Source organism: Varanus komodoensis, unplaced genomic scaffold (assembly GCF_004798865.1).
Source record: "Varanus komodoensis strain SLA01 unplaced genomic scaffold, ASM479886v1 scaffold2, whole genome shotgun sequence".
NCBI classification, from domain to species: Eukaryota; Metazoa; Chordata; class Lepidosauria; order Squamata; family Varanidae; genus Varanus; species Varanus komodoensis.
In genome coordinates, this window is record NW_025335568.1 from 35,135,553 (window position 1) to 35,147,736 (window position 12,184).

The 12,184-nt window shown below is 40.9% G+C and overlaps 1 protein-coding gene across 7 annotated transcripts in view; it reads right to left on the reverse strand.

Annotated features, from left to right (window-relative positions):
- The window catches only part of ATP11A (ATPase phospholipid transporting 11A), a 120,967-nt gene that overhangs the window by 16,202 nt on the left and 92,581 nt on the right, over positions 1-12,184 (reverse strand). For 4 of the 7 annotated variants that reach the window (XM_044428324.1, XM_044428327.1, XM_044428326.1 and 1 more), the window contains exons 23-26: positions 10,514-10,573; positions 7,813-7,940; positions 4,443-4,578; positions 3,057-3,080 (exon numbers count right to left, since the gene is read on the reverse strand). In XM_044428324.1, coding sequence (XP_044284259.1) covers positions 3,057-3,080; positions 4,443-4,578; positions 7,813-7,940; positions 10,514-10,573 — 348 coding nt within the window. The remainder of the gene's footprint in view (positions 1-3,056; positions 3,081-4,442; positions 4,579-7,812; positions 7,941-10,513; positions 10,574-12,184) is intronic. The other 3 variants (XM_044428325.1, XM_044428329.1, XR_006414534.1) reach the window with 2 other exon arrangements.

Below are 12,184 nucleotides of genomic sequence, written 5' to 3' on the forward strand. Positions count from 1 at the left end.
AGAACTACACCTTAAATGTTTTCAACTATATACACACACCTTCCAGTAATAATGGCATTTCTCTCCAATACATAAAATATTTCAGAATGTTTCTACAATATATTTAATTGCTATGGATTGAGTAAAAATGAATGTGTGGAGTTCTGCTCATGCAAATAGAATCGCCCAACTGCTTGTTAGATGCCAGGAAGCACTTCCTGACAGTCAGGACCCCGAGGGTATGGAATGGGCTTCCCTGGGAGGTGGTTGAGGCCCCATCGGTGAGGGTGTTCAAAGATAGGCTGGACATGCACATGGTGGGCATGTCGTGAGTGGAGCTGGCTAGAGCCAGGGGTCAGACTGGATGGCCCGGGAGGTTCCTTCTGACTCGCGCTGTTTCTATGTTTCAGCCCTTTGAAAAGCCTTCCTATGGCTTTGAAGGAAGATTTCTTTCTGTCAAGGCCCATGTTCCCTGAGGAGCAATCCTCTGGTAGCAGAGGGCAAGGTCAGAACCAGAACCAGAACCAGGTGGGGCCTTCTCTCTCTCATTCTGCTACCTGCTCTCTTAAATTTGTCTCTTCCTGTCATCCTTCCTGTCTACAAGTTTGCCATGCCAAAACCAGATTAATCTTGCCAGATGTCTCTAATGACCCGTGCAGAGGGATCCTGAAATTAGGCAGATAGCAATGTTACCCAAGGGCCACTGACAACTACCATATCAAGGTTACTAGCTGATATGTTTCTCTTTAACAAAAGTGGGGCTAATAGTTAATAACATCACATTGCAGTACCTCAGAGCTAAGAACAAAATGCTTCAATAATTAAAATATAAACCCATCAGTATTATTTTTCAACAGAGTATTGATTTTTTTAGCTGCCTGTGGATTTTATGTTAGAAGGAAAGACACAGATAATTTGGAGTAAATGAAAGACAACTCTGAGCTTCCAAGCTAATCTTTTAGAGAATTTGGTTCATAGTCATTTAACTGTTTTTTTTAATTAGCAAAACCTTTAAGAATCATTCCTCAAGGAATGTTACACTGGTTGCCAGCTATGAAGTAGCACAAATCAATGGTGAAGTTGAATTTTAAACTGGGTTTAGAACAGTAACTGATACTATCAAATTCATTGACAAATTCAACAGTTATTATCAAATCCATCCATCCATTGCTGTCCTACTTTATGTATATGGGGAAATTTACAAAGCTAAAGTAAATAGCTGCTTAACGGATCTACACAGAAATCTTGTTCTCACAGCAGCATTTAATTGCTCTTAACTGTAAAATATTTTTCAATAGTGAGGATCACACTGAAAGGGACTGACTGATTAATCAGAATGTCATTAAACAGAAATAAAATGTAAGTTCACATAAATAAAGGGTATTGAAGTAAAGTCAGCATTTTAAGAGTATCATCCCTGAAAATATCCAGTAATCTGGAATCTTGAGCTGCTTCTCCTACATTGTGACCCACAAGTGTAGCTCCTCCTTAGTTACTGCTTATCGGAAATCCAACATGAACTGGCCACCTGAGGGTTGGTATTGAGAGGATGTTGTTGTGCTGTATCCTTTGCCCATGGCAATAACAGCAAAACAGACTGGAGGTGAGAAATATGCTGCAGTGACTATATAGCAATCCAATATAGCTTTCATCCCACTGGCCATTTTTATACTCAAGCAAGAAGAGAGTAATCTCTCAGATGTACAGGAATTCTGCCATCTTAGTTAAATAGGAAGGAAAAGAAAATGGAAGGGTGAACAGAAAGTATTTGCACTTTCCTTCCAGCTGGAAGCTGTTCTAAGGGACTTTGTCTAATCTCTGTTGGAAAGTGATACAAAGAGTATTCTAGAATGATCTAAGTATAAAGTAAGTGCAGTTTTGCAGCTGTGATGAAGATAACATTAGAAGATCATTAGAAAACTTGGTGATTAGAGGCCATGAGGACACACATGACAAGGAGAGGAATGTTTTTATGCATATCAGCACAGGTATACCCTAGTGGTATTCTGAAGTTCAGAAATTTACTGTGAGAGTTTCAAAGGCATATCCAAATACCAAGGAAATGGTATTGATCCAATCAACATATCAGTTTTCGCAGACTTCTCCTCTATCAGAGGAAGGGCTTTTGTAAACTACCAGCTCTTATGTGCCCATTCAATGTGAAGTCACTTTAAAATACTTTGCATTACAACACGGATCACTCACAACAATATCTGGTCCCTTTAAAGTATAGGGAGCTTCATACTTCTATTTTATTTTTTCAAATAATAGTTCTATAGTTCTTTAGCTCTATCATTCTCAGGGTACTTTCAAACAAACAAAAAAGTCAACAGATAATACAATAAAACAAAACCAAATTTTACTAAAAACAGCTGGAAAGGATGAAAACAAAACTCACATTATAAAAGGATCAAGTACATAAGCAGGCCTTTGCATGAGAACTGCATCAGGTGAACCTTCCTGGCAAAAGCATTCCACAGAGGTGGTTGCTCAACTGGGAAAGCTCTTTCTTCAGACACCTTCCACCTGATTTCTAAAGGTGGATGTCACCCAGCAAAGGGCTTCAGAACATGAACTTGAGTGTTCCATCAAAACATGGAGTGGCCAAGGTCATATTTCTGCAGCTTTTGATCCCCTATTCAATTTCTTAAGTTGCTCATCTTAAAATGTTACTAGCCACTTATTTCTTATATCTGTAGCTTTCGTTCCTAAACTGACTTCAGCTAAATAGTACATGTGTTTATCCTATAATACTTCTCTTAAAATACACAACCTTCCACCGCGCAAAATTATATCAATCTGAAAGCTAGTAGGGTGGGAAAGAGAAATTAATTGAAAGATTAGAAGTAAAGCATACACCTATTTATGAGAAGCAAGAAATGTTTTTGAAACCCAAACCCTCTCATTCTATGCACTTAAAAAGCAAATTAAAAAAGACTTCTCTATTGTTTCTGTGCAGCAGGATGGGGAAGAGTAGAAATGTGAAAATACTTTCCTTCTGTACATACATGATCTGTTCTAGGACTGGATGAGGCAAAAGGAAAACACACAGCATGACAAAACCACAGCAGGCTTACCATGTGAGTGTTGGCTGTCATTAGCTGAGGATAGGAAGAGAAGCAAGTAGCAAAAAAGGGAAAAAAGCAAGACACAAATAAAATAGACCACATAAAATGTTAACATGCAAATAAAAAGCTGAAGGACCTCAAAATTAGATTCAGTGTCACTTAACAAGTACATAAAAGGGCTCCGAATGAATGTATGAAGCTTATTGCTATGAACTCACAATATCCATTTCTTAAAATGGAAGCTATGAGTAACTCAAACAATTGAAAATATAATGTAGGTATTAACGACAAAATGAACCACATAAATAATATATGGTTCAAAGAAGAAACTCTTTCTCCCTAATGGTACTAAAGCTACTTACCATAGCTCCTTTTTATTATTTATTTTAGACATTTCTAGGCTATCATATAACCACACTGGTTGCTCACAAAGATCAAAGTTTAATCATGCAACATTAAAATACCCCAATCCCATAAAACAATAAATTACAGCTTAAAATATATACAGCAGAGAGGAATAAAACCAGTTTTACAGCATCACTGGTTTATCAAGCTGGTTTATCAAGCATTTAGTACATTTACTCCCACTCGGCTTCATCCTTCCTAAAAACATGTAAAAGTAACAAGCAAAAAGTAGCTTACTGCAATGCCCAAACCTGGACTCCTGGTTTTTCGTTCCCAGACATGTCATGATAGTTTCTTGCTAGCCTTCACTAATTTCTACTTGTTTGGGAGCAATAAACAAGGATCCTGGGTTTGGACTTCACAATAAGCTACTTCTTCCTGGTTTGCTTTACCTTCCTGCATGAAGCAAGAGTGGCTGCTGATCATTCACAGTAGGCTAGGAATCCTGGTTTATTGTTATGTACATCCCTGGTCAGTAGATTTAAATTCAGTTTTAAGTTCACAACTTTACAAGGCCTAAGAGAAGCAAAAGGTTTTCAGTTGGTGCTGAAATGACCATAATGAAGATGCCAGGCTAGTCCCTCTGGGGAGAACATTACATAAAATGGGTTCCACCAAGAAAGCCCTCTTTTATGTGGTGGACACCCCTTGAATAGGGCTTCTGAATATGATAACAAATTGTGGGTAGTTGTATGTGGGAGGAGATAACTCTTCAAGAAATTTAATCTGAAGGTGTTAAGGACTTTAAAACTCAAAACCAGTCCTTCAAATTAAGTCCCTGACATATTGAATCAAGACTTTACCATTCCCTTCCAACATTGCATTGTCAAACAAACTTTCCTGCTTACAAATAGCCATGTTAACTAAATCTAGGTTATGCCACACTAGCTTATACCTTATGAAAGAAAAAAGGACACAATGAACACTTGGGTGCAACAATCATAATGTCTTGATCTTTCCAAGGAAACTTTACTCAAGCTAGATACAAACCTGTCCATTACTGGTCACAGTTGAGTTGTCAAACAAGAAATAGGCACCAAAGAAAAAGACCACAGCATCAAATACTCCCAAGAATGTCCAGTAAATGAATATACGCCAGCGCAGGTGGGCATTCTTGGCAACATCCCTGAATAATGACAGAGAGATTAATTCTGAAGTGTTAAAATAAAGAAATATGGAATTACAAATGTTTCCCTGAGTGACAGGAATGGTCTAAATGTTTCCATGTGATGGTATCCAGATGTCTAATTCCCTGTGTTGGAAATACAATTGGAAAACTATACTGAAGTCCTTTTCAAAGGGAACATTCTGTACATTGATGACCCCAACTTAAGTAATAAAAAGCAACACTAGAGGTCTCCAAAAGATTTGATTTCATTTCAAGATGCAGTTCTTGTACACTGAAAAAGCTGCAGATTTAAAAACCTAGACAAAAAACACATACAGTTCTTGTAATATTTGCTATACAGCAGCAGGTCTTGGAATTCTAACAAGAATTTTGTATATGTCAATTACATGACTGAGATAAGTTATTCATCAGGGATTCAACTAGCTTCATCCCTGTGAAATAGGACTAGGCTGAGATACAGTGACTCACCCTAGGTTATCCAGGGTAAAAAATAGTCCTGCAATACCCAGCATTCCCTGTCCAGCCATACTGGGAGTTGCAGGCCTTTTTGTCTAAACATACATAGAACTGCACCCCCAGTAAGCTTTGTGGTTGATGAAACATTTCCTTGGTTCCAACAACTACTTTATACTGAGTAACTCGTGCCACACGCTACTTCTCATAAATGGAATATAATGGTACTTCAGTTACTGCAGGTTTAAGCAAATTAACAAAGCCTGCACAAAGTGTCTTTGCTGGGACATTTTCCTGCAAAAAAAGAGTGTCACACAGCAAATGGAGAAGCAAGTCCACTGTTGCTGTCACTTATTTCACAGAAAGAATACAGAATTCTTCCAATGGTGGTGTCTGCAAATAATTTGTTTTACAGATTCCATCACTAAAAAGTTAATCTGCTCATATTTTTTTCCAACCCCATGAGGTTTATTATATAGCTAAGAGCTCTTAGGACAATACACAGTAAACACACAAGAAAAATAGGCAGTGTGGTAAGTGTGATTCTTCCAAGTGGTCACCTGTGAACTTATACATATAAGATTATCTGTCTGTGCAGTAGTCATTTGGAACATTCTAGAGCTAAATGGAGCTTAGATGGGAGCTTCACCCACCTCTTCTGTATACACTCTAGGCAGGGGATCTCAATTTTCCAAGATAAGGATGGCAGAAGATTTCTCCCAGATAGTTTATGTGGAATGATGTAAAATGCATCAGTATGGTAGTCAGTGGACCTAGATCTGACTGCACTTAAAGACCAGCTCAATTATTGGGATCAGTGGGACTTTAATAATAGGCACCATTCTCAAGATTAGTTCACCATATGACCTGATGTTGTCCAATGCAGAAAGAGGAATTTGATCCCCGCAACAGCGGCTGGTGAAAAGGATGGTGCTTGATGGAAGAGGTAGAGGATGCGTCTAAGCAGCAGTCAGTCGGTGTGTACTAGAAGCCAAGAATGGCTGGGTGAATTGCACGCCAGAAGTGACTGTGTGGCAGCTAGTGGATATGGAAGTGTTTTCAGGATTGCATCCTAAAGAAAAGTTGGCTGTGGGAGAAGAGTTAGGTGGTAAGCTTGTGAAGCCTGTGTCAGGTTCTATTAACTAGGTTTCAGGTGGTTTAGCTACAGTGTAACAAGGTGTTGCTTGGGCAGACGTCACTTGAGATTGCTCTATATTATGAGGTGAATGGGAGCACTGATGATGGGGATGATAGTGTGGTTAGTTACTATCGCTACAGTCTTAATGTTGTATTCATGTATTTATTTAATTCATATACCGGCCCAACAGCTGAAGTTTTCTTTATCAGCACTAACTGGTCCTGAGAGCTCATCTACGGCTTTTCCATGAATATTGTATGAAGGTGCAGGAAGCCACCAAAAAAGATAAGGAAGATGGCAATGTGTGTTGGTACTGAGGAGAGCTATACTTTTTTAAATCATTTGAAATCATGTTCTTATACCAAATCTCGGCACTGGATATTGTCCAGGGAATTACCAGTCCTATGGGAGTTGCAGTTTCTCTAATATCAGTGACATGCGTGCATGGGAGTTTGAAGAGCATTCTGTATCAAAGGATGCCAGACTGGGGCTGTAGTAGGCTTCAGTTTGACACAGGACTCAGGGTTTTGTTTTTTTAGTCAATCCTGGAATCTCAGGGTTAGCAAAATGTTTATTTCAGGGCTTGGTCTGTTTGACCTGTTTGTACTGACTGTTGGCACCAAAGTGCTGGTCTCAAGCTGCTGATCCAGCAGGATGCATGAAACCATCAGTGCTGCTGGGGCTAGAAAGTGAGGACAGCTGCCCTGGAGTTTTTGCCCCTGAAAAAACTAAGAAGCAGAACCAGTTTCCTGCAAATGAGGGCCAAAGCAGCATAAGAAGGGCTTGTGTCAGCATTAAGGCATGGAGAGATGTCATTTTGCTTCTCCTCGCCTATGCGAAGGCCTGACAGCAGATGCTGGGGTCTGTTTTGTGTGCCTTGCCAAGGCAAAGGCGGAGGTTGGGAATGTCAGTCAGTCAACAGTATTTTCCTGCCACAACAGGTGCAAAAAATTTCAACCTAATGAAAAAAGAAAGGAAGAAAAAATCAGAGAGAAAGACACATAAGAAGAAAGTGGGGGGGGGGGGCAATAGTAAAAGATCACTCTGCTTAGGAACCCACGAGGGGCAAGATGATTCTTACTTAGCTGTGAGGTGAGAGAATGTTCCAAATGCTGATGGTTGAACAAAAAGGAACTGAGAAGCAAGCAGGGGCCATACCTGGAGTGTTTGCAAAGGAGATGGGTGAATCTCCTGCTTCAGCTCATGTTCCAAAGGCCTGTTCTGAGCAGGCACACAACCCATATGCGTGAGTCACTGAGACCATGAAGAAGAATCGTGTATATCAAATCAGAAACAGTGTCACAGAAGAAACAGTTAGCAGCACCTCAACTGTAGAACTCTCTCCCTCCTAAGAGGACCCTGTAGCTACTAGAGAGTCCCTAGTTTGCAAGTAGTTTGCAAACAAGCGAATATTGACCTTTCTGTGCTCTGAAGTAGTTTCAGGCACTGATTTCCTTTTTGGACCCCCCCTAAATTTGCAGGGGATTGTAGGACTCAGCCATGTAACCCATGCAGTGCATATTGCCCACCCCTGTCCTACCCCAACATTTCATTGCTTGCCCCTCCCTCAGGGATGGAAATTGAGTGAGGTGCTACTAACTTGTCTTAAGTGCCTGTTCAAACAACGTTATTAACACTACCTGTACAGTGAAGGGTCTCTCTTGAGTGTATCTGAACTGACATGTTGTTCCATTAGACTATACAACAGGATAGGAAGAGAAGTGAAGCTGATATTGTACAGAGTAAGATATGCGGTATCATATAAAGGCTGCAAAGGGAAAACAGATTATAATTAACCAGGTATAACTCTGGCAGTGTAATGCTAAACATTTAAACAGGAAGAAAATAGCAAAATAACCTTGAAGATCTTCCACTGATATACAGTAATATCATGCAGTATAGTATTTATTAATGTTCCTTATCCAATAATAATTCCTTAGTTATTCACTAAGGTAATGCGTCTCTGTTTATGCAGCCCCAATTCCTAAAATCTGATTAGCAAACAGTGTGCTAAGAACACCAGGCATAGTAATAAATAAGTCCATTGCAGAGTCCCAAAAGGACACAAGCCAAGCAAAGTGAAGCTGTATTAGTCCCACTGATTTTAATGGGAAATATTTGGCAATCTATTTCACTCTTCCATTGAAACCTACAGGACATTAAATGCTTAGCATTTGACTGAATCAAGCCAAAGTTCTCATGCAGCGACTGAAATCATCAAGTAACACAAAGCATGGCAGTTCTATGTTGGGTATCATATGAGTCATCATGGACTGAGTGGGATTTGTGAGAGAGGAACCGGGAGAGTATGATACAATTTGCTTGTTTAGTTTGTTTTGTACCCTGCCTTTCTTCCAAGAAAAAATGCACTCAAGGCAGCTACCACCACTAATATAACATAATTAAAAGAATAAAACAAATGCATTAAAATACAATGAAAAGCACAACGGTGGCGAAACAAAACATCATCCAACCGCAGATTCACTTATATGGCAAAGGCCTGCCTGAATAAAATTTTCTTAGCCTGATAGTAAAACGAGCAAACAACTGTTTCTTTGCAGGGAGAGGCCACAGAGCAGGGGCCCTCAAACTTTTCCACCAGGGGGCCAGCTGAAAGGTGCCGGGGCTGGGTGCGGCCGGAAAGGTGGTGCCGGCGGTGTGCGTGGGCCAGCAAGGGGGTGGGGGTGGTGCGGGGGGCACGCAGCGAAGTGTGCGTGCGCGGCGGGGGAAGCAAGGTGAGGTGAGGCGGGGGTGGGCACGCATCGAGAGGCGGGCGCACAAGGCAGCAGCTTGCTCACTCGGAGATTGCTTTCTCTGAGCAAGCAAACTGCTGCCCCCCCACGTGCGGGGCAAGGTGGGTGGCGGCGGGTGTGTGTGTGGGCACGTGCACGGTGGGTCCAAATGGGCATGGCGGGCTGGATCCGGCCCCCAGGCCACAGTTTGAGGACCCATGCCATAGAGAGAGGCCATAGAGAAGGCCTCTCACCTCACCATCAAATGTGCCTCTGAAGGCAGCAGTCTCAAAATAATCCTTTCCTGGGGATCCTGAGCCCTGGGCAGGCCCAAATGGGAGAAGGAAGCCCTTCGGGAAGCCTGCTACCTTCCAAGCCATGTAGAGCTTTACAGGTCATAACCAGCTCTTTCAATTCCAGCCAGGAAAAGACCAATAATCCCCGAAGCTAATGTAGCAAAGCAAAGCTGAGGTAGCTCCCAGTGACTGGCCCCAGTCAACTTCCTGGCTGCAGTGCTCTGGAGCAGCTTAAGTTTCTGAATTTAAGTTAAGAAGCCCACATAGAGCATGTTACAGTAGTAGCCTAAAAAAGATACGACTATGGCATGCACAGCCATGGCCCGATCAAGACATCAAGGAATAGGCACAAATGCACATCTGGCCACTGCAAATGGCTGGGCGTCCAGTCCCAAATTGTGAGGCTGAGTCTTGTGTGCAAGTGTGACCCCCTCCAGCAAAGGTTGTATCCCTATTCCCTGATCTGTTTTTTGACTCACCCAAAAGCACTTCTGTGTTGCCTGAATTAATCTTCAATTTATTTTCCCTCATCCAGTCCAACACCAGTATCCAACATAGAATTAGAACTAGAACAGCTTCTTTGGACTTAGCTGGAAAGGAGAGACAGAGCTGGGTACCATCAATATACTGGTTGCCCCAGACCTCAGAACTCCAGGCAATCTGTCTCAATGGTTTCATGTAGATGTTAAACAACAAGGGCCAAGATGGATCAGTGAGGGAGACCACAGGCCTGTGCCCACAATCTGAGACTGCCCTTCCAGGAAGAACCAGTGCCTCCTAGTCCCATCTCTGGCAGATAGGCCAGAAGAATATCATGGTCAATGGTACTGAAAGTTACCAGAAGGCCCAGCAGTACCAACGAAGACACAATGACTCTCTTGGGCCCCTCAGCCAATGCTTTTTAAACCTGCCTCTGAGTACTTCCATCAAATGAAGTGAAATGGGTACTAAGGAGAGGACCTTTTCCGTTGGTATCCTGGTTGCAGAATACTCTTTCCAGACAGGCTTGTCGAGCACTGACTTTGTGGTCTTTTCAGTATCCGGTAAAGACCCTTTTATTCTCAGAGGCCTGGCTGTCATAATTATTACTTTGTTTTTATTCTGCTTTAAACTTTCAACATTTTAATATTATGTTTTATTATGTTATTGTATCTTATAGGTTTTATGAACTGCCTAGAAAGGTTTGGCTATTGGTTGGTATAGAATAAAAGTATAAAAAGTGATCAAGGTACAGTTAAAATTCTCCTAACCAAATAAAAACATATTTCATATTGGTTCAGTGATTTAAAGGGAGAAAGAGAGTTCTCAAATACCTGCTGTGAAAACCCACAGAAGAACTGGTATAAAAACTGAGGGAAAATGAAGCAGACATTCTGGAAGACAAAAGCAATACATGCTGATCATCATTACCATTTCCTCTCTATATTAATGAAATTAAATCAAAGTTTTAATTCTATTGAACATACAATATAGCTTTTAATAAGAAGGTAAAACCAAACTTATGAAATCACAACTTTTCTGTACTATACTAATTATTATGGCAGTTGTTGGAAGCTGTATATGTAAAAACAAGTGGTGACTGATTTTGTTTGCAGTAGCTTGTGTGCCACTTCTCTCTCCCTGGAAAGAGAGATAAACTGGTTTTGCAGACATGCATGGTAAAAGATAGGGTCTGGGAGAAAATAAAAACATTTGTGAGGAAAAAGTGAGGAGAATCAGGTCAAAAGTGGCAATAAATGTGCAAGTGCAAAAAGTGCAGCCAATGTGGCCCCCAGTACGAGGGTGCAGCTGCAGAAACAGAATGGTGGGGAAGGGTGGAGGAAGCACTGCATTTGTTCTTATTGCTGTAAAAATGTGCAATTGTGCATCCACAGTGCAATACTGTGCACCTGTCTTTCTATAATGCCCACATAAGTAAAGAAATGTGGTCACACTAATGTACCAGTACTAACTGGCTGATAACCAGAAACACATAGAGTATTCCCTGCTGTTTCTTGTCCTAGAAAGTAGACTGCAACCCTCTAATTTTCCAAGTAACTTCCTTCAGTATTGAAGCTTCGGTATTGCACTAGGGCAATCTAGAGCAAAAGATACTCAGTCAAGTAATGTTTCAGTGCTGCATTTGAGCTTGCTGTTCAGATAGGTTGTTCGCAGGTTGATGTTGCTCTAAGCATTGTTGTTATGAAAACCGTGTACTAGCCTAGGCTAGTTCCAAAGGATATTGACACTATTCTGAGAGTGGATTCTAAATGTGGTGGCACAGGAGAAATATGTCCTTGACTTTGGACTGCACCTGTTTTGTATATTGCTTATTATGCCCCATATGTTGCTGTTTCAGATGCATGGGGCAAATTAGGTATTTTATTTATTCCATGTATTAATGTATGTATTAGCATATCAATGGAACAAAGGACGAAATAAAAATAATCAGGCTGAGGATCACTGTTGTGCTGAGATGAACAGCCCCCTGGGGGAAAGAAAACATTTATGTGAAAGGTGCTGATTTATTGGCACAACACACCTGAGCTTTCTATTTTACATTACAGGATTGCAAGGCTAAGGACTCTGTTGTTGTAAGCATAGCAAAATACAGATAACAGTGTTCATGAGTACAATATGGCCCATCAGTGTAGACATAAAAACAAATGATCTGTCTTTGATTAGCTTCATCAACTGACATTAGAAGCTGATTCATGTTGCAGGTATTGGATTGCTTGCTCTTTTATTTACTGCATTAATAGATATTCTAGAAGTAAGTGGTTTCAGGACTGCAGTTTTTTGTGACCCAATCTGAAGGTTGCTGTGCCAGCAAATCAATGCAAAGGATGGGATGGGCCCACCATGTGCAACAAAACATCTTAGCATGAGTGAATCATCCGCAGAAATCTTCAGGGCTGGGGCTTAAGTCATCTTTACATTTGAAATGCTCCTTAAGTCTGATGTGAGGAAGCAGAGCAGAAGGAAATAAACTGAAATTACTGGAC